This window comes from Hoplias malabaricus, chromosome 17 (assembly GCF_029633855.1).
Source record: "Hoplias malabaricus isolate fHopMal1 chromosome 17, fHopMal1.hap1, whole genome shotgun sequence".
Lineage (NCBI taxonomy): Eukaryota > Metazoa > Chordata > Actinopteri > Characiformes > Erythrinidae > Hoplias > Hoplias malabaricus.
Window position 1 is genome coordinate 9,789,971 of NC_089816.1, and position 23,618 is coordinate 9,813,588.

At 40.9% G+C, this 23,618-nt stretch overlaps 1 protein-coding gene across 2 annotated transcripts in view; it reads left to right on the forward strand.

The window, feature by feature from the left end:
• Positions 1-23,618, forward strand: part of pcdh11 (protocadherin 11) — a 214,876-nt gene that overhangs the window by 16,078 nt on the left and 175,180 nt on the right. Inside the window, exons 3-4 of one of the 2 annotated variants that reach the window (XM_066650066.1) lie at positions 3,770-6,256; positions 15,264-17,094. In XM_066650066.1, coding sequence (XP_066506163.1) covers positions 3,770-6,256; positions 15,264-15,347 — 2,571 coding nt within the window. In that variant the 3' untranslated portion in view covers positions 15,348-17,094. Of the gene's footprint in view, positions 1-3,769; positions 6,257-15,263; positions 17,095-23,618 lie in introns of those variants that run through there. The other variant, XM_066650065.1, reaches the window with a different exon arrangement.

A 23,618-nucleotide genomic window follows, 5' to 3' on the forward strand; every position in this document is an offset into this window, starting at 1 on the left:
TTCTGTGCATTTGGACATGAAAACAGTCAATAGCTGCAGCTCTAATTGCATATAGGACATCTGGTACAGGTTTGAGCGTCTTGTTTGGTGTTGTTTCCTGTCAATCAAATCCTCCTAAGAAGCAGACTCACCTCATGTGTATCTGGTAATAAGCTGCAGGTCAGTAGGTATAAATATGTAAAGATTCTCCAGCAGCATGCATATTACTTTCAGATGATTGTCACTTCCCTTGGGCTGGTGATTCATGCTCTTTTGACTCTTCCTTAGTCCGCCCCAAGGTAAGCAGAATCCCCCTGCCTCATTTCATATGGGCCTGACTAGAACAAAAGTGTTGATTGATAACTCATACAGCCTTTGGCCACAGGAAATAAATAAATAAATAAATAAAATACATAGCTCATTAGATCCTCTGTGTATTGTCTGCAGCTGCCCATGTAAAACAAAACTAAACACAGACATGTAGTCAAAGAGATCCAATCTTCACACGCCTCATAACCCATGGCTATGGTGAACATTACGCTTTGTAACAGCATGACTACAAACTAGTATGTCACTCCAAGAGTGTCTGCGTGTGTGTGTGTGTGTGTATAGGACAGAGGTCCTTCAATGGAATGTCCATTAAAGGGAAAATGCCTTGGCCCTGGAAATGACCTATCCTTAATTCTGGAAGTATGAAGGTGCTTAACAATACCGTAAGTGAGTCTCCTCTTGATCTCGCCAATATACAGCTTTTGCGTGAAATGAAATAGACAACTCCTGCAGTGATGCACAAAGAGGAATGGGTGATGTAACTGATCCTTTTGGGCTGGTTATTTTAGTGGCTGTTTATAAATTTACATGTAGCACATCTGAGTAGTTGCAGGCTCCAGTGCCCCAGGTTCTACTCAATACGCCCTTCATCTCACTTTTAACGAGTGTGTCTTTGATGTTCTTAGTGGGGACTCTTTAAAAAGTGATGCGGCCTCTGTCTCATTCTGGAGGATTTTAAAGTGTTTAAATATAACATTAGCAGCTGTTTATTTGTTGGATTATGAGTGAGTACCAAAGTAAATCCTGTTGTCCTAGCAGGAGATTGTTTATAGGTCAGTGCATCCGTCCTCTCGCAGTGAAGACACATCGTCTAGGCCTTCCTTAGGAAAACCAGTTATGAAATGTTTTATACGTTTCTGTACGTTTCTGAAGGAAGTATTTTTACTTGTTGCAAATATGTTTAGGTCTGGGTCAAGTTCATTTTACTGAGTACATTTATTTATCAATCACAATCAAGAAACTGTAATTTCCAGGTATTTTCTTGCATTTCTTTTGGTCATGAGAATTCTCACATAAAGTGAAAAGTGAATGTGAAGGGCAGCTTTTGATATAGATTGCTTCTTAAAGCCATATATGTCTTCATAAACCACAAAAACATATTACCATTAAATATACAGTATTTCAAGTTTTCTCATCTTTGAGAGACACGTGAAAATCTCATTCCACTCTTGCTTTAGATCTGAAAAAAAAATCAATTTGTTTTTCTGCTCTTCCTTACACAGTAAGAGACCAAAGCTATAGTCCTGGAAGGGTGTGGGGCTGTCAAGATACTTTCACTGAGGAAAGGTAGCAGACTTAAATGAAAAATAAACTGGCAAATCAAACTATTAAGCTGATTATGTTTCCAGAATCACAGCCTCATTTCCCCAGGGTCCAGACCTGAATGTGATGGGGCTACTTGGGGGGTGCTGAAAATGCAAGCAACTTTTAAGTTGCTGCAGGTTCCTTGAAGGAACAAGGAAAAAAGCAAGTCTCCTGAAAAGAATGGACCCTGAAATTAAGGCAAACGTTGACTCGCAACATTAAAGTTAGTTGTTGAGACTTGTGCATAATTTCTGTTTAGACAGATGAAATAAATCAAGCATGGCCACTTTATTTTGTGCAGTGTTTCATGTATGTGGAAGAAGAATTACTTTTTATCATCATGCACTGTGAGTGTAAATATGTAGATATTTAATGTTATTTATTTTCATTATTTCTAGGGTCCCCCTAACCTACTTTCATGTTTGTAGTACTGACTGTACCAGCTACAGATGGTGAAGCCATAGTCTGTGCCAAAAACCACCAAGGAAGATATGTTACATGGTTTCTTTGAAGTTCACGACACTTATTTTGTCAGTACTACAATATTTGATTCCTGTTGCCATGACAGTTACGATATGGCACAAGCAATGTGCCAATAAATGATTGTTTGTTGAAGTCATTCTAAATTAGTGAACTGAAGCCTGAACATGGGACATGCATATATCTTAATCGCTTTTGAAATATGCGCCTAGACAGAGTAATCTCTCCCGGCGTTATGTGCACCATGGCGCTTATCTCTTAAGGAAGACGTGTTTTTCTTGTTTTAGCATGGAAATGTTTCTGACTGAAAGAGCTTCAAAGAGGCTCTTTGTTTCTCAAATGTGCTTGACTCTCATTCAAGCACTGAGCCCTTTCTTTTTCCTCTCCGCCTTCCTCTCTAGCTTTACCTCGGAAGGACAGAGTAGCCTGCTTTTAGCTTCTCCACGCAGCCTGATCTGTAATCGTAAATATTAGCGCTAGTTTTGAAGGGAAGGCAATTACTTTGAACAGTCAAAGCTGGTTTCTCATGGGGATTACATATGCATTTGTTTTCCTTTTCCTTAGGCTTTACTCTTGCCTAGATTTAGCCCTCCTTGGGAGGAAAGCCTTTTTAACTGCACAGCTTTTCTCTCTCTTTAATCTGTGGTGGTCTTGCAGTGTATTTAAAAATGGGAGCTTATCTCTTTGGCTTCCTTTTCAGCTGATTCTCTAACGTATGAACTCCAAATCAGGTGAGCCGTCTCTACGATACCAAATCAAGCTCTCTCTGTGAAAAGGTAAAATAGAATCTATTTTTTAGGCAGCACATAGCAGAGTGCACTGGAGGGCGAATAGGCCTACATCCACAGTTTCATTAAAGTGCCACTACGAGGTTGGACAGCGTGGCTTTGTATCTTGAATTGATTTGCTCCGTTTTGCTTTGTACTCTCCACAACAGACCTACTGCATTTGAATGTCAAAGTTGCCACTTTTCCTAAATCAACCAGACCTGTTTGAACAAGCTGAGAAGGTGGGAATCAGTAAAATAAAGCCTACGCATCACGAGGGAGACAGGAAGAAACGCAAATTATATCCACTGAAGGACATAGTAGTAGTGTGTTCTGTAAACACTCTAAAAGCAATTTGTTCATTAACTTCTGTTTAGACAAGCACAAAAATGAATGTCACCTCATTTCCCTTTCCTCTCCCTGACAGCTTTTGATTGTTTACCATATTTTGGATTTGATTAATTTGAAGAGCAAAAAAAAGGGCACAGGGTGCAACACGTAGAGACATGCATCATATATTAGCTTTCAGGTGCTTCATGGTAGTGTTTACTGTGTGTGCAGGAGCCAGTGTTTGCATAAGTCTTTACTTTATAAGTGGATCATATCCCCTGGTTGTGTTTTTTTTTTAAGTCAATATTTTCAAGACCTTATGCATTTTCTAATAGGATTAAAGAACTTTAACCCTAAGGTTTGTTGCTGCAGCTTGAATAAACATCTATTTAAAGCCAAAATAAACTACAGCGTGTGACATTTATTGGAGAGAGGGATTGGGCTTTTTAAAGAAGTTATGTAAAGAAATCCACATATCATTTTGGAAAACTGACTTCTTTCTAACAGCATTACATACCATGTCTTTATCAGTCAGTGTATGGTGAATTCTCAGACGCTGTCTTTTCTCTTCTTTTCAGAGTGTGAGTGAGTTTGGCTTGGACATCATTGAGACTCCAGAAGGAGACAAGTGGCCCCAGCTTATAGTCCAGCAGAACCTGGACAGAGAAACCAAGGACACCTTTGTGATGAAAATCAAAGTGGAAGATGGTGGCAACCCTCCGAAGTCCAGCACGGCCATCTTACAGGTGACAGTCTCAGATGTGAACGACAATCGCCCGGTGTTCAAGGACAGCGAAGTGGAGGTAAACGTGCCTGAGAACGCCCCAATGGGGACATCAGTCACACAGCTTCATGCCACAGATGCTGACCTGGGCTCCAACGCCCAGATCCACTTCTCCTTCAGCAACCAAATCTCCCCAGCTACCAAACAACACTTTGCTATTGACAGTTCCACTGGATTGATTACCGTCAAGCAGCCGCTGGACAGAGAATCCAACCCAGTCCACAAGCTTATTGTCCATGCCAGCGATGGTAGCACCACCCCTTCAAGGGCTACTGTGATAGTCAATGTAACTGATGTCAATGACAACGTTCCTTCTATAGACACTCGGTATATAATGAACCCTGTAAATGGCACTGTATTGTTATCTGAAAATGCCCCTCTAAACACAAAAATAGCTCTAATTACTGTGACTGACAGAGATGCTGACCTTAATGGTAAAGTGACATGTTACACGGATCATGACGTACCCTTTCGGTTGAAGCCGGTTTTTAACGACCAATTCTTGCTGGAAACTGCAGCCCCTTTAGATTATGAAACTACTCGAGAGTATGCAATTAAGATAGTTGCTTCAGATTCAGGGAAACCTCCTTTGAACACTTCCGCAATGGTCCTCATTAAAATCAAGGATGAGAATGATAATGCCCCAGTTTTCCCTCAGCCGGAGATTCAGCTGTCCATCCCAGAGAACAATGAACCTGGCACACAGCTGATAAAGATCAGCGCCACAGATTTAGATAGTGGTTCCAATGCCCTTATTATTTATTCCCTTGGCCCAGATGCACCTGATGGGTTTCATGTAGATCAGCGGTCTGGGATCCTCTCTGTTAGCAAGAAGCTGGACAGAGAGAAACAAGAAAAGTATTCCTTCACAGTCATTGCCAGGGATAATGGTTCTAATCCTCTGCAGAGCAATGTCACGGTGAAGCTAATTGTCCAAGACCAAAATGACAACAGTCCAGCTTTCACCCATCCTGAGTACAACTTCTACGTGCCTGAGAACTTGCCTCTGTATGGCACGGTTGGTTTGATCACAGTCACAGATGCAGACGCTGGTGACAATGCGGTAGTCACCCTCTCTATCATAAACGGGAAGGACAATTTTATCATCGACCCCAAAACTGGTGTTATCAAACCAAATATCACATTTGACAGGGAGCAGCAAAGCTCCTACACCTTTGTCGTTAAGGCCGTGGATGGAGGACTGTCTCAGACAACTTCCTATGCCAAGGTGACTATAAATGTCGTTGATGTCAATGACAATCGGCCTGTGTTTGTCATCCCCCCGTCCAATTATTCCTACGACCTTGTCCCTTTCACAACAAGCCCTGGCTCTGTGGTGACCAGAGTGTTTGCTATCGACAATGACACTGGCATGAATGCCGAGCTGCAGTACAGTATCATCGGAGGGTTACAAAGAGGACTGTTTGCGATTGATAAAACCACAGGAAACATTACCCTGCAAGAGAAGATTGCTAATGCTGATCAAGGCCTCCACAGGTTGGTAGTGATGGTCAAAGACTCAGGCCAGCCAGAGTCCTTGCACGCCATTGCCCTTGTTCACTTGTTCATCAATGACACTGTCTCCAATGCCACATTCATTCAGGAGCAAGTGCGCAAGAGCATGGAGACTCCTTTGGACAAGAATGTTGGGGACAGTGATATAATGCCTCAGACCAATGGCTATGTCATAGTCGTTATAGCCATAATAGCTGGGACTATGACCGTGATCCTGGTTATTTTTGTGACAGCTTTGGTACGTTGCCGACAGACGCCTCGACACAAAGTTGTTCAAAAGGGCAAGCAAAGTGGCGAGTGGGTGTCACCCAACCAGGAGGGCCGTCAGATCAAGAAAAAGAAGAAGAAAAAGAAGAGGTCCCCTAAGAGCTTGCTGCTAAACTTTGTGACTATTGAAGAATCCAAGTCTGAAGACACCACACACGAGCACATCAACGGCACCTTGGACCTCCCAGTTGAGCTTGAGGAGCAGACAATGGGGAAGTATAACTGGGCCACCACGCCAACTACCTTTAAACCTGACAGCCCCGACTTAGCCAAGCATTACAAGTCAGCCTCACCGCAGCCTACCTTTCAGATCAAACCAGAGACCCCAGTGGCTCCCAAGAAGCACCATGTGATTCAGGAGCTCCCCTTAGACAACACGTTCGTAGTTGGCTGTGACTCACTCTCCAAATGCTCCTCCAGCAGCTCCGACCCCTACAGTGTCTCAGAGTGCAGCTGTCAAGGGAGCTTCAAGTCACCCGGGCAAATCCACACTCGACAGGTAATTCACAAGTTCCTTTTTAACCCCCTTCACTCCTCCTGCTCGTGCCCCCCATCTCACTGGCCTTCTGTTGGAAAGACTCTGGGTGGAGGGTGGCAGGGGCTCGGGCAGTGATTCAACCCCAGAAAAGCACAAACATGCATAAACGAGTATTGAGAAGGCAGTGGGGAAAAAAAAGGATCTTACACCCAAGGAGAAAGCATCTGTTGCATGTTTGGCTGGTTGCTCTTATCAATCAAAAGAAGCATTTCAGTTCTGCCTCAAAGAAACAGGAAAACGTAGGCGAGGAACAATTCGTTATCAGAGAAAAGCCTATATTAGAAAAACTCAGTTTGGGTTAAAGGAATATCAGCTCTTGTCAGCCTTTGGGACTGATAGATTTGATCTTTATTCTTTCTCCCTGTGAATGTGTCACGTTATTTTTCTCCCAGAGAGAAATTACATTCCAAAGAGTGATTATTAGAAAGAAGCACAAAAAAGTCACGACAAAGGAGAGAACTCCAGCTTTCGACGCAGAGATTACAGCAATGTTTGTTCTTGATTGACATACCAAAACCAAGCATGCTTGACAGTAAACCAAACAAGATAGAGTTGCATTCCGCAGGCACAGCTGAACAGACACACATGGCTGAAATAATTGTTTTCTACAGAAATGCTTGATAGACCTCATTAGAGCCGAAAGTTGTAAAGCTACCGAGGACTGCTGATTATTTTTCCACCACAATTCAGAACACACTCCATTACAAGTTGTCTCAATGGGGAAGCACCGGCATTAATGAGAGAAAGGTTCATTTGGATGCTAGAGTATTTTAGCTTATGATTCCCAGTGAGATGTGCCAAATGCAAAGTGGCTAATAAATAAAGGCAGGCGAGGGAAAATAAATGGAAATGTGGGTTGGAGGGAGAGGTGGCCTTGCAGCGACAGGTCTTGCTGGTGGAGACGAAGACGGAGCGCTGCGATTGTGGGTCAGGGAGATCAAGGTGAAGACAGAGCTTTGGGACCTGGAGACTTAAACAGAAGAAGTAGATTCACTAATAGCTTTCAGCACCATCCATTTTCTCCTGTCAGCTGGTTGTGGTTTTTTTTAATGACCGGGCTCAGAGTCTGTGCTGTGTTCACCAATTTCAGACATTTTCTTGGCTTGAGTGATGTGATTAGTTTATGATGGTTGTTCCAAACCCAAAGATTTTAGGGAGAATAATGAAGAATTGATTAGTTTTAATTGTGTTCCTGTTTTCTAAACATCTCTCATTTGCTTCTATCTTTGATGACTCTTAGCATTCAAAATAGCAAGGGAAGATACTTTCTTTTGTCATCATTTTGTTGCCGCATTTGTTTTCTGCCTTCGTGCCTGTCCTTAATGCAGAAAATCCTGCTCTGCATATTCCTTGCAAATTAGAGTATATCCACTCAGATATATTATGTGCATGATGATTTAAGGTGACACCCACACACAGCTGATAGTCCCTTTTTGCCATCAGCCCTTTCTTTCAGAATGCAGCTAAAAGCATTGCTCTGCCATGGTGCATTATACATAAGCCTACTTACATGGTCAGATTACTAAAGAACACATAATTTCTCCTCATAATTCAGTTTAGGTTCGTTATTTGTTCAGTCAACTTGTCTCATTGGCTCTCCACTGCTTCACGTTCAGTACGTATTGGGAAACATCCAGAAACATTGAAATATTGCGGCAAAATTTAGCGAATCGTTTCTGTGATAAACAAACCTAAAAAGAAAGGAAAAATAAAAAAAAGGACCTGGACCACATTCCATTTCCCTGATGTAGCTTTCTCTAATAAAAATGCACACCCAAAGCCGAAGCTGAATATATTTCATATTCCACCTCCAGTTTAATGATGTGTTTCTAGGAGGAAATGTTTTATTTTCTAGCCTGTGTACACCTTAAGGACATGCAGGTTTTTTTTTTTTTTTGTCTTGCTTCTCTTTCTTTCTTTTTTTTTTTTTTACAACATAGTCCATCACCGTGAACCGGGATGATGTAGCATACATCTAATATTGAACCTGATATGTTTAATATGTTTATCTAGTATCCATATATATGTATCATTAGATGTGCGGATGTTTTCTTATAGAATGATCAAGTTGTATCTGACAAAATTGAACCTAATATGTCAGAGCTTGAGAAATGCCTGTAGAAGCATTACATCAATCAACAGTCAAACGAAATGTGCTTTATTCAGGACAACACACACAATTGACTGGACATTATGCAATATGCTGGTCTTCTTGGCCTAAACAAACAAATAATAACAGGCTTGAACATCAACTTATAAAATATCGTTTAAATTTACAGTCCTTTACTCATTTACAGTTTTGACCAGGAAATGCAGCTAGATAGCCAAACCTGGCCACTAATGTGTGTTTATGGTCTTTACTTTGGATACAGTATTGATTACGGCTTATCTAATTCATAGCTAAACTTGACAGTAGACTTGGCTACAATGTGCAGCTAAAAGTTATTGTTCGTAGTCAATATTTTTCATATAGTCTCTTTTGTGTCTCAGTTTATTCATATTCACCTTCATATGTTTAGTTACACCTGCCTTTTAGTAGGTGCCAAAACGTAATGGTGAGCAGACAGACAGATATAAATGGTCCAGTGTCATTGCTTTGATTGTACTGGACATTATAAATGCTTTTTTGCTTTCTTCTGTTCTCAGTAACATATTTTGGAGATGTGAGGTTTTATTCTGGAATGCTCAGGATCACTAATGACCCTAGAGGTTGTTGTTGACTGTTCAGTCATGTCTCGTTTGTAGCTGGTTTTATGAGCAACCCCCGTGGCTCTACCTTGGTGCCTGAAAACCATTTGTCATAATAAAGCGATAATGGATTACATTCATAGAATCATCCATAGATGCTTTTCTTTCAGTACGCACTTGCAGATGAAGGTCAACTGGATGTTTAACAGGACTTAGAGCTGTGACAGCTAAAGAGAATCGCTTGTCAAAATACTTCAGAGGCAACATATTTATGGCACCATATGGCTCATAATACTGTAAGAGGTCCATTTGCTGGATTCGATGCAGCACGAGATCCTCTTTCCCTCTCTCCCTTCCTCATATGCATCACAATGTCTCTCTTTTATCTCCCGCTCTCCCGGTTCCCAGCCGGTGATTTTAGAGGTCAATCCCCCCTGGTGATGGGGGAACTTCAGTCAGAATACACGCTTTGGTTGTGGAAGATCAAATAAGTACCAAACTACTTGACAGTTCCCAGACAGACCTATGAATATGCAGTAGCCTAAGAGCGGAGAAGATCTTTGTTTGGCCTGTATACATTCAGACAGACCAGGGGCGTTTCTCAGGTGAGTTTATTTGTCATCCTAACCTCTTGTGACTTAGCTTGTTTTTGCAGACCCATGCAGAACAGATGCATAGCGTATGCATCATTAATATAGATCGGCTCACTATTTTATTGGAGCCCGTGCAGCATGGGGTATTTACTTTGCATTGAGATTCGCAGTGCATTCGGCAATTCAGAAACATTATAAAATATGAGAGAGTATGTCCTTGAGTCCCTGGTCTGTGCTCCGACCGACCTGAGTTTCAATAATTTAAGTTTCACTTCAATTTTGAATCTCGCTGCAGAGCAGATGTGCCTTGATTTTGAACTATGTATGTATATACATATTTAATCATCAGGAAAACATTCTGTTCTGTAGATTTCTCTCAGATTTGGTCATCTATGACAATGCCAAACCCCAGGTAGTTCATGATTCTAAACATCACGTAGCCTACCAGTCCCCCTGAAATAACAAAACATTCGAAAGTATCATCTTATGTTTACAGCTCCGGGGTCCTGTGGTTGTGGGTTCAGTCCCCTGCCTCGGGTCACTCTCTGTGAGGAGTTTGTTCACAATGTGTCTGTGTGGGTCTCCTCAGGGGACTACAGTTGCCTCCCACAGTCAGAGGAATAAAAAACAAGAAATTGCCCATAGATGTGAGCACGTGAATGAGTGAGTGTTGACCTGTGATGGACAGGTTCCCTGTCAGTGTGTTCCTGCCCGTCTCTAGACCTACTGTGACCCTGATCTGGATGAAGCAGCTATTGAAGATGAATGAATGAATGTGTTAATAGAAATAGAAGTGGGAGATGAGGGCCTGGTGCGGGTTTTTCCAGCGAAATGTGTGAAACAGACTGATTCAGGTAAACAGACTCGTCCTAGCACATTTGTCTTATCTGCGCTTGTTTGTGACAAACCAATGTACAGGTTAGGTAGGACTTCTTCAGCTGGAATAGCAGGTAAAACAGTGTGTTGCCTGCTGTTAAAATTTGGGAGCAATATTTGCTTCTCCTCTTCTTCTTCTTTTTTTTTTAAAGAAAAGGAAGTACATAATTCTACTACAAAAATGACAACACGCTCTTATGAACGATTCTGTTGCTGGCAGCAATATTAACTTTTATTACTATTGCTAAAACAAGAGCAAATTGCCTTTCAGTCTCAACAGAACTGCTTTTATATTTATTTATTAGTATTATTTATCTTTTGTGTGTGTGTGTGTGTGTCCACTCCTCCTTAATGAATGATTTTTTTTTTCTTTTTTCCATTCACTTGCTTGACCAAGCTCTAGAATATTATTTCCTCTGAATAACTTGCTGACGAACTTTGTTGAGGCCTGCTCGGAGGTAGCACCAGCTGGCTAAGAGACCGAGGTGTTGCCCACCCTTAGTAGTGTTCCTGTAATTTTCAGATTCCATGTGTCATTAAGGGATTGAGCCACCTGTGAAGGCTACATTAAAGGAAAATTGACCAAACAAAGGGAAGTGCATATAAAGCAAAGTAAGCTTTGTGTTCCACAATAAGGCTTGACGCCACACTCATGGCAACCAGCAGTTCCTGTGAGCTTAATCTTACATACTCGGAGCACTCACTGTGGGTGAAAACAGCTTAGAACTGGCTCAGCCAAATTGCTGCACCTTCATAATTATTGCTTTCAGGACTGCGTCAGTCTGCCTATAAAGCATTCTGTTCAGAATCTGCTGGAATTTGTTCATGTCTGACGAGTTCCGTTTGGAAAAAAGACAGGACTTGCTCTGTGTTTTCATCTTTCCATCATTCTACATTTCATTTGCTCTTTCAGATGGATGCTAGTGCCCTTCTACCCAATGCTTTAGATTGCTGGTTTCATGACCCTGCAGAATTTACTGACTGCGCTTCTGAGATCTCTTTCATATGTGTAGAGTGGAGGGTAGTTTCTGGTCTTAGATCTCAGCTAGCCCACTAGTTATTCAGCCATGCTGGTCTTTAGGGTCATTCTTTTAAATTTGAAGCTTATATACAACATAGAAATGTGTCTCTTCAGGCCCTTGTCCAATGAATCTGTCTTGCCCTGCCTTTCTGGACTTTGGTGTTGGTTTAGGAATGAGAGACTCTTCGGTTAACGATCTGACTACCACAACTGCTTTTATTTCAAATACTGCTGAACGGGATGTTTTACTGCTTGGCTCACTTAGCTCGGAAGATGGTTTGGATAACTAAACGAAGACATCAAGCCAGAAATATAACCCATCCTCCAACCCTCTAAATTTGCAAGTGCATTTGTATAAAATGAGCCCTGATGAAATATTTCTGCTGAGATTCATCGCCGCACATTTCCCAGATTGCTGCATATTCACTTGTATATGTTAATGAGTCTATCAGAGTCTATCCAGTAGTTCACAGGTGTGCAGCAGAAAGTAAAATTTGCATGAAACCGTTACAGACTCCATCTGACAGGGAGTTTTCATTCACACGTATTGCTGGCAAAAATCTATATTTCAAAAAAGAAAGACAAACAGTGCTGCTCTCAAGTTTGCAGGAACTCTGCTTCCACTCCTCCAGATCAAAAGGCTATGTTGCATTTCACAAAATCATTTGAATTGTGAGTGTGGCATCCATCCTGGAAATGCTTTGAAATAATAAGATGAGAAACAGCTTTTCTCAGCATTTCTTACTAAGCCCAGGCAGTGTATGTAGCCTGTGTTGTACTCTGATGGATGCTGCCTCTGACTGTTGGTAAACTTCCTTGTCAGACAGCTTTGTGCTGCTAGCGCTGTTAACGAATGAGGATATGGACAAATTTCCAGCCTTGGCCGTGTTCAGTCTTCAGCCACAGGACTGTGACTACTCGACTGAGGATGAGGAGGATAACTAAGAGCTTCTCTGCTCTGTGCAGACCTTTCAATTCTGCTAGTTGGCTCTGCATTTTTTACAATTCGGCTGCCGCTTGCGAGGTGCAAGTCGAGTGTCACATCTCCTCACATGGACTCCAATAAAAAGTTGCCCACACATGGAAAATCCTCAGTACTTACTTGGTGCAGTCTGTCAACTCTGGCACCAGGCTAGTAATCCTGTGTTTTTAGCCAGGACCCTGTTTTACCATGCTACAGGGATATCTGGCAGAACTAAAACAGAACATGTCTGGTGTTCTTCCGAGGGCTCAGGCGGACTCTGACACCCAGGCAGATTTTAGGAGGCTGTCTTAGCCGTGATGGGAGAATGCCACATGTGACTCAGTCACACGGTTCTGATTTTTATTCAGTCCACCTGACACTCTGCTGGGAGATACATTTTCGAGTGAGGAAAGGCAAAGAAAACCTCTGGTGTCTGCCCACACCACTGCCCACTCAAAGTGCATGAAATCCCCTCCTTGAAAGGCTGCGCTGCCCACACCATCCTGCAGCAGTCCACAGACCAATAATCTCTTTGTCACCCGTGGAAGCATCACGATTTCCGCTAATGAGAGCAAGAGGTTGGACACTTTAGCTGGACACTTTCTCCTAAATGGCAGATTCATCAGGCCATCTCAAGGCCATTCTCCAGCAGCCCTACATTTTTCTTGTTGAATTGCAGAGATGATTAAGTTGGCCTCTATTTCCATCGGCTTAGCAGTCTGGTGCCAGTCAGGCATCCACTCCACCGCATTTCGTGAGGTATTACTGTCTGAATTCCACTATGAATTCTCTTATGCAACGGCTGTTGCTGGCATTGCAGTAGTAGGGCTCCTTTTGCTCCCAGTCTTACAAATTCCGGCTCTTTGGGATTCTCTTTTCTATCGCATTCACTTGCCAGGGTCTATTAAAGTCCCAGAAGCATGATGTGCAGACTGTGTCGTACCAAACCTCGTCTTTCTTGAGGGAGACGTGCCTGCAACGTTGTGGGTTGAATTTGAAAGCGGCGCATTGTACGAGCTGTGCTTCTGGCAGAGGGTGGGAACTGTGCCACACAACCAAACCCTGCCAAGGAAAGTCAGAAATGTAAAATAAAAATAAAAAAAACTTTTAGTAATTTACTGTATTTGCAGTGAGCGAGACCTCATAACTGACCTCTGTCTTCCTAGAAAGAATTCCAAGTTTTCATACAATACTGGACCTTTTCTGCATTAAGGAGATCTTGCCTGGAGGGGAGATTTGATTTGTTTGACAGGAGTGCTAGAAAAACATGATGGCCTTTAACCACAATAAGTGTCATAGTTTTTTTGAATTGCAATGTGTTACACTTGAAGGGTTACTACCATCCTTGAATGAACTGGCCCAACTGGAAACAAGACTACATGTTACATCATCAGGCTTAACATGGTCAAGCATAAATTAATGAAGTGTCCATGGTGTCATGTACAGTGGCGTTTGAAAAACTAGCAGTGGTCCATACTGAAAGGCTCATTAGGTAGCTGTCACACGGATATGCAGTTAGTTACTATCCTGTGGGAGGACTTTAAAAATAATAATAAATAAATAACACTGTAACGAGAAATTGAGATGATGGGCTTCCTGATGTCGTCAGAGAGTGAGTGATCAGTAGTGTGGTGGATCTGGACAATCTGGGTGTACTTGCATGCACTGATTAGTCACGTTGATCACACTGATACACAAAGCAGCATTCTTCAAGGTAAAAACTCGCCAGTAAAAAGAGAAACTAAATGACTTATTGACTGAAGCCTGGACCTTGAAGAATGCTCTCTCTCTCTCTCTCTCTCTCTCTCTCTCTCTCTCTCTCTCTCTCTCTCTCTCTCACTCTCTCTCTCACACTCACTGTCTCTCTCTCTCACTCTCTCTCTCACACTCACTGTCTCTCTCTCTCACTCTCTCACACTCACTGTCTCTCTCTCTCACTCTCTCCCTCACACTCACTGTCTCTCTCTCTCACTGTCTCTCTCTCTCTCTCTCTCTCTCTCTCTCTCTCTCTCACTCTCTCTCTCTCTCTCTCTCTCTCTCTCTCTCTCTCTCTCTCCTTATGTACAGTCATGTGCAAAAGTATTGGTGACCCTTGTTTCAAATGACATCTGTTGATTTACTAAAATAATTGAAATAAATAATAATAATAAAATAGAAGTCCTTTACAGAGAACAGACTCCTGCACATTTTAATGCACGTTAATTGTTGATTGGCTGATTTTGTCAGATTATTATTCTATAGATATTATATTGTCGCTGTCCAGTGATAAACAAGTATCACCGTTTTTTTGGATTTTAAATTTTTCAAAATTAATTGGACACAGAACAAATTGTGTAAATATTTGATGATGAATGGACAAATAGAAATTACATGTAATTATTATTTGTATTTATTTATTTTTTTACATTGACTTTTATGGAAAGTTAAAAAAGACTTTTTATTTCCTTTTACTGTAAAACTGCCATTTTGGAGATGCATGTTTTTCATTGGAGAGCAATAATATACATTTTTCAAGATATTTTCTCTCCCAATATGTTAAACTTTAACAGATTATTAGAAATTGTGCTCTAAAATCTGCAGTTCCTCGCAGAGGGCGTGTCCACTCACTTTCAGTTTGAAAACAGTGAACGGCATGTGATTGGACTAGTTGGGTTGGACTTCTGCACATGACTGTATGCATGAGAATGTGTATGTCCAGAGAGAGAGAGATCATTTTTCAGTATGTTGCCGTGTCCTCTAACCCAGTACATGCTGCAAGCTCAGCTCACCCGGATGCTGTTGTAACTACAACTCTTCCCTATATCTGTCTGTCTCTCTATATTACAGGAGACGGCACTGAAACCACCACTCTATGGCACACTCTGTGGCACAGGTACAGCTCGCTCCCACAGGATAAAAATCAATCTCTAGCTGCCGTATCCTAAAGAGAGAGAGGGAGGGGAGAGGAAGGCACTGACTGAAGAGAAGGGGGAAAGGAAAGGCGTACTGTACAGGTTTCTGCAGCCTCAGACACGACCTAGAGAAGAGCGCCAGACTATTTTAACCCAAACGACACATCTCGTTGCCTGCTTGAAGCTCATCCAAAAAAAAATCTCTGCTAGTGATATTTTTTGTTGTTGTTGTTCTTGTTTTTCTTTTTTTTCTTCTTTCACTAGGACAATTTGAAATGCCTTGTTAAATCACTTTGTTATGTCCTCACTTCTTAGTTTCCTAGAGTAAGGCTCGAATGGAACAGTCCTCACCTCATTCGGAGAATTATGTACAGGATATTTATATCGATATGTGTTTCTGTATATCCGGCACAGTCCCTGTTTTCTATATGTCTTTTTTTCATTTATTTGCCTTGATCCAACCAATTGGACACAGTTGGACGAGCCTGTTGGCTGTTTTTATTTTTATTTTTATTTTTTTGGCTATTGACCACTGAGCACTCACCTCATTCTGGGACATAACTGACGAGTACTCAAGAGATTTTTTTTTTTTTCCCAATGCTGCAGTCCATGTTTCCTCATGGCCTTTGGTGACTGTTCTGGCCGTGTCACACTGTACCTCCTTCTGGACGTCTGTCCCTTGCCGCTCAATGCGCGTAAATAGCGCGGCTAACATTTCAATGCATGACCCCTCTATAGGAGGCCTCACTGTATCACAGTGTTCCATGTCACTGAATGCCTCAATATGTCATTGGGAACTCGGCGGAGTTGAAAAATAATTATAATGTAATTATACATATACAGAAAAAGACAAAAAATAAAAAATAAAACAACCCACGATCACAGAGAGCAGAACACGTGGTTCCCAACAGTTCCCAGTCAGTAGCAGAGAACATGAGCTGACTTTGTATGTTGTCTGTCATAGTGGGCTTTTGAAAATCCAGAGTCAGTATAACCCTGTGAGTTGTATTTATTTGATTTCATATAAAAATAAAATAAACATAAAAAAAAAACCTCAGGCAAGTTCGTAATCTAAGTCTTTGGTAGGCTTTAGGTAAAGTACCTAGGTGTGTACACCATCTGAAGAAGAAAAAAAAAAAGAAAACGACATGCTATTTATTCGTTTTTTTCCAAAAGGACAAAGAATATACTGGACTATTCAGGCTTTACATAAAAAAGCAATAAAAAGTGAAAGGCAAGAGAATTTTAGTAACAGAAACACTTGGGTAGGAATTCTCTTTTGTAACACTTAATGTCTGACATCTCTGTAATAGATGAATACATTTTTTTTCATACAACACAAAATTAAATGATTCTGTGGTTAGCACCTTTATGCAGTAGTAAGTCGTTTCCTGAGGCCTATGGGCTGCTTCAGTATTGATAGAGAAGCTTTCAGACACAGTGTTTTTGATCTCGAGGGCTTAAACATACTGCAAACGTAGGAAAACACAGTATGCCTCATACCTAGAACTGTAGCACTGTGTAACAATAGACATGCTGAATATTTTGAAGGAAACAAAACAAAAATAAAAAAACAAACAAAAAAAACTCTCAAAGCGCTAGGATTTGTGTGAAGGAGATGGACACCATCACTTACGTCAAAACGTGAAGTACAATATGCACCTTACATTATCTTTGTATTCTGATTTGCCAATGTGTGAACTGTATATAAATGTTTTGTTAATGTATGTTTGAGCTTCTGAACTTTATTAAAGTCTTTTGCATTGTACTGCACATTTCCCGTGAGTCCTTTGTCCTACAGCTCGTCATTCTAACACCAAGAGATACCCATCGCATCGCTTCGATTTTACACTGATCCCATGATCAAAATGATTGCGTGAATATTAATTCATGGGCATTACATTAATTATAAGCAATAGAAAGCCTCTATTAATGGTCACCAACACTCTTATTGAAGAAATCCCACAACTCCTACTGATGACCACTGCATGTGTTAAATAATAACTCAGTTGTCCACCAGTCAACATACAACAATATATGAACACATTAATGCTCTGTATATTAAAGCTTCTTAAACCATGTCTAGAATACATCAGTGAACCTTTACAATGGCCACTGTATAATTGTCACAGGTTCTTAACAATATTGGCTCTGCAAACTCATCTCGCTCATGTGGTTCTATAGCCGTGCTAAATTGACCTTTACTGGACATTTTTGTTTTAAGAATGTATTTAAGGTGGCACTAGCTTTCATAATGTGTTTAGTAATAAACATTTGTGCACTGTTTACATATTTAGAGAGGTAATATTATACATAAACATTTTCAAGCCTATCTCTATATTAGTATTTGCAAGTACTAAGCAAGGATATAATATATAATATATGAAGAAACATGAATGGAATGCAATTATTGCTCTCTGTATGGCCCAATGTTTATGGACGCCTGCTTATCTGATGTTCTGATATTAAATATATAACTAGGTTTTGTATATTTTATGCAATAACGAATTCTGCTCCTCCGTTGTGTGCTTTAGACTGGATTTGGGAAGATGTGTTAGCATTCAGCCACAAAAACCATTAGTGATGTGATTCATCCTAAAGGTATAGGATGCAGCTGCACTATTCCAGAGAACACACTTCCGCTGGTCCTTGGTGCTGTGCAGGGTGCTTTAGACGCAAATAGCCAACCTTGGCAGTGAGTGGTGAGCTTAAACTTCTATTATATGTTCTTCATTTCTGGAGCTTATATGAGATGCATGTGTTCACCGTTGTACAACTTTGTAATACGTCAAGCAGGGGTCTCTGCAGAGTTCTGGATAAGTCAGAGGTGATAATCGAGATATTGTTGCCTGATAAAGGGCTGATATGTAATCCTAGAGAACAATAGCGTTATATACGTTCTGATGCAAAGCCCGATGCCTAGTGTTTGGAGTCTTCGGTTCAGTAATAGTCTTCTGAACAAGCACATTGTCTCATAGTAGGTGGTTTTTCGAAGCAGCTTTATCCAAGAGTTCATGCGAAGGGGGTGTGTGGCGGGGAGGTGGATAAGAGGCAATGGGAAACAATTTAATTGCTTATCAAAGTTGCTTTATATTGCAGGCTGGAGAGCTAATCATTTCCCTTGAGGGAAGCGTGTCCTTGGTGATTAGGGAAAATGGTGCACATGGAGTATGCTCATCTTTCTCTTGCTTTCTCTTTTTTTTTTTTTTTTTTTTTTTTTGTAAGAGGGTGCGCAAATGTCAGGCTGCTATTAATAGCTTAATGTAAACCTGAAGTTCCCTCTCTAAGTGCTATCAACCCGGCCTCGTGACTAGCTGCGCACTGGTGAAGTAAAACTGTTGCCGTGCAAGTCACACTCTTACCATATGAACTCCCCTCACTCCAGTCCTGCTGCTGAAGTCCTACCTCACTACTAATCTCCCTCTGCACCAGATTGTATAACCGGTTAAATAGAAAATGTGTTTAATTAATGCGCCTCGGTCCCCATAGGCTGCACAGTGGATTCTGTTCTTAAAATCATCCATTAGATTCTTCAGTAGAAAAAAAAAGGGGGGGAAAATGGGCTTGTTCTGCCAGATTGGATTCCATCTGGGTTTCTGGCAAACAGCTCCTTTAAGGGGATAGAAGAGAGGGGTGGTGAATTCTTACAGATTTGTCATTTTCTGTTATTCCTTAAATAGAAAACACAGTTGAAAATACAAAGTAAAAATAAATAAAATGTAATGTGAAATGCTAGTTTTAAAAAATAATAAAAAATAAAAATGAATTAATTTTGTGAATGAAAGTTAGTGAATTTCCTTTTAATTACAAAAAACATTGATGTCAAGTTTTGATTATTTACGTGATTATATTGGCATTTGTTGAGTTGAGGTGACATTCATCCAAGACCTCTCACTACATAAAGCGAGAATAATAATAATAAAAATAAACAGCCATGCAATAAAAATGCCAATAAACAACAAAAAGTATGTTATTTGGCCTTAAAAGAGGCTTAGATGTAACTCTACATCCTTGCCTTTTTTCTGTACATCCATATCTATGAATATGCAATTAGTCGTCGCCTCTGTCTCCACTTAATTCTCCACTTGACTGCTCACCTGCAGCTCAAAAGCCTCAAGTTGAAAGCATTAAGTTTCTAAGTTTTTAGGACATCAGAAACCCTGTCTGTATGAATTTGCCTCCTTGAGAACACTGCAGTGTCAAAGCAGAAACTCTCAGCCATGGTGTTGACTGCTTATTTCACTTATGATACACCTTCTAACACCACCACACACATGCTAATGAGGATTAAAACATGATTTCCATTGGATGGGCTCTTAAAGGTATTCTAGGAATGTTTATTTTCTTAAATCACCTTTTTTTCCTATTCTGTTGTTTTTATTCTATATTTTCTGTTTATTTTTCTTTCCAGAATGAGTGTATATCCATAATAAACAATGTAGTTGATAAGGTTAAATCGTTAAATATATAGTTGTTTTACTGCTTCCATTTCAATGCAGGTTTAAACAAATTGGAATTACAAATCAGTGCTTTCTGTTCACATTCTGTTCTGCTTTTTGGAACTGGGTTTGCATATGCTGGGGTATTGTGTCGGGATCCTTTCTTCACATCCTGTAAGTAGAGTGGAGTAGATTTTATCTGCTTTAAGGTGACTTTCAGAGGTTATCCGCCAGTTGCAGCATGTCAGTGGTATAAAGCTGTTAAAATGTTACATTGCTGACATGTCGATGCATTATTTATGAGGCTTGTGTATACGTTTTCATCCGACAAGCCGGGGGAGCTGGTTATACTGTATATTGTAATGTTAATTATATGAGGCTCTGCCTCTCGCTCTCTCTCTCTCTCTCACCCACACAAGTCAACTGTAACCTGATTTTTATTCTTAAAACAATGGCGCACATCCGATGAAAAGACCGGGGGCTCTGAGGTCTACAATCCACCACAGGATTTCAGTGGTATCTGACTTCATCTGAACTCAAAAAACCCAGATGGAGTTAATTTATGTGACTTTGAATGGTGTGCATGTACCACGCGATCTGCTGAATCTTTGTCCATTCACTCATAATCAGCCAGCTCTGATAAGGAGACTGATTAATGAAGCCTATAATGTAATGGCTCAGATAATGGAGGGGGTTTTAAGGAATGACCGCCTAGCCCCACTGCGCAACCTTGAAAATGTTAATGCCTGCACTCAAATGATTGCAGCCGCTGTAAGTTGCAATCTATCCTAAGGTAACTGGAACCTCACACTACATCGGTGCATAAATAAAGAACATGATTTCAGTGTGGGAGTCAATCTAGTGACATGCTGTAATTACTAGAGTTACTCAGGAACATCAGAATTAAATCAGGAGATAGGCACTTACAAATATTGCCACCTGATGTTTAGTTTTGGACGATATTTGAAAGTGAAACTTGAAGGAGTGAAGACATTTTGAGTTAAAGGTGTTATTATAGTAGTACGTAGTATGTTGCATTTGTGAAAATGAATGTTCTAGCACAATGTGCAGTACTGCAACAGTTGTCCGCATTGTCATCAGATCCAAATATGCTAATCCCGTTTTGTAGCAGCAACCCATCATGAAAGAGAAAAGGGGTCGATTTCTGACAATGTGATTTGTTCATATGCATCACATGACATTCTCAGACACGTCTGTCTTTCACATTGTGTGGAATGTTTATAAACTCAAAATACCAAAATAAGTGTGTCTAAAATGTTCTCAAAATAGACAACGGCAGTTGTCACTTACGAGAAAATTCAAAGCAAAACAGACTAATGAAGTCGATGATAGATTTAATTGTTTTATATTGGGCGGCACGGTGGTGCAGCAGGTAGTGTCGCAGTCACAAAGCTCCAGGGACCTGGAGATTGTGGGTTCGATTCCCGCTCCGGGTGACTGTCTGTGAGGAGTTGGTGTGTTCTCCCTGTGTCTGCGTGGGTTTCCTCCGGGTGCTCCGGTTTCCTTCCACAGTCCAAAAACACACGGTGGATTGGTGACTCAAAAGTGTCTGTGAATGTGTGTGTCTGTGTTGCCCTGTGAAGGACTGGTGCCCCCTCCAGGGTGTATTCATGCCTTGTGCCCAATGATTCCAGGTAGGCTCTGGACCCACCACGACCCTGAACTGGATAAGCGGTTACAGATAATGAATTTTATATTGGCATATATTATTTTATCTATGGCCTTGCTATTTCTTTTCAGAATTTGACACTTAGAAACCTATTAGTGGAGTGGGTTTAGTGAAGTATGATGGTGGTGGGCATTTTTTGCATTTTATTTCTTTGTTGCCTCAAATGCCTTTGCTAGTCTCAAATACACCTTCAGAAAAACGGTCACCACGGTGGTACCTTTTACTGTCACTGTGGTGGGGCGCTGAAGGCTAGCATTCTATTATGAAAATCTACAGATATTAAGCTTTACCTCTGGAGAGGGGAATGTAATGTAACTTCCAACACAGTGGGGCTTTAAGACCCTTGCTGTACCTTAAGCGAACAACAATGTATCCGTACAGGTCATTTTATTACAATATTTTCATTTGTTTTCTGACAGCGTACTACATTTCATAAATATATACATATGGACTTTGGCACAACTGAATGACTCCCATTTCTTATATTCATTATTACTTACTGTTTACTCTGATAGAATTTAGACGGATACTTTACTGAACAAGGGAGGAAAGAGCTCTAATTCTGCTCTCACTAATACATGCAGGGGTGGAAAAAAACCTTAATAAACACTTTCACTCTGAGGCTGTGGTGAAATGAAGGTGAAGCCTAGCATAGGATTGCATTAATGACCCAGAATCCACTCCAGGCCTTTAGAACACCTTCTTCTTCTTCTCCGTCTTCTTCCGAGGAGGTGCTGCTGACTTGGGGGGGTATTGCAGTATAAAAATTCGCAGAAGTCATGAATTAATAAATGGGCTGGACTTCAGAATGACAAAACGTGTCTTGAGGAGTGCAGGCTACTATCAGATTGCTGAGAAAGTGCAACAAAACATACGTCTTGAGATCGTATTCATAATTCATATCGATCGCATCATGTGTCCTCTGTATTACATCACGCCTGCGGACAGTGAGGAGCCAGGCAAAAGTGGACAGGCCGTGAGTTGTGAGCGGACGTAAACAATGGACAGCACTAGGGAATTAGCAGAGCGGTTAGTGGAGATGGACTGCGATGTGTCCAAGGCCTGGGTGCTTCAGCAGTGGCCGGTATGTGGCTGTTTATGTATGTTGTGCGCACGAGAAAGTGGAGAGCGATGGCTGTTTTCTTGCACTCGAAGCAGTGCTGTACACAGCCGCCAAATCTCTGCCAAAGTGAATTATTCAATCACCCCTTTGCTGCTGCAGCGTACCTTTGTGTGTACAACAATCAAATCAGTGCTGTAGCCAGCGAGGACCCTCTCAAAGACGTGGAGTGTCTGCACGGCTGATTTCTGCTGGCTGAAATTGTGCCCACTGGTTAAAAAGTGCAGCAGTATAAATATTCATTTAGGCCACACAGTCATAACTATTTCGGGTGGGCCGCATAGATTTCCATACAATTGCAGTGTGATAGATTACACGAAATGCTTCCGACGGAGAATATAAATCAGCACTTCCTTAGAAATATGGATATTTTAGTCATTATACCGCAGCTTTGACAGATGTTTTGTTGCCAGTGGTTTATTAGAAAACATTGATAACAAAAACATGTGAAATATCTTCTTTATTTCCTTATCTTCCTTTCCAGATCCAAAAAAAAGCTCACCTCTCCACCATGTCGTACTGAGCAGCTTTGGGCTGACCTTAAAAACACCAAAGCTTAGCTCGAGCCGTCATAGGTGTTTGCTGAATTCTAGAGATTAGGAATTTTTGTTTCTTGATCATGATTGTCACTCGTGTAGATCTGGGATCAGGAGGGTGTTACACTGCTTTCCTCTGTTCTCTGGAAAACCAAAAAAATAAATAAATAACAAATATATATATATATAAACTATAAAGGGCTAGACCTCTTTAGGATGACACACGCTTAGCATGCAATTCAGAGACAGAATGTTATTTTAACACTAAGCTTTCCTAGGAAGCTTTTGAAGAAACACATTCTACTACAAGGGATCAAAATTCAATTCAGAGAGCATGTTTTTTTCCCCTAGTGAGGGAACTTCAGAGCAGCAGGTCTCTTGCCATTGTAGTAGCCAGTGTCACAAAGTAAGTCCAGCTCTGACAGATGTTGACTGTGGTGTTGTTTATGAGTAAATGGCGCTGAAGCCTTTAATGCACTGACAAGAGCAATGCTCTGAACTGACT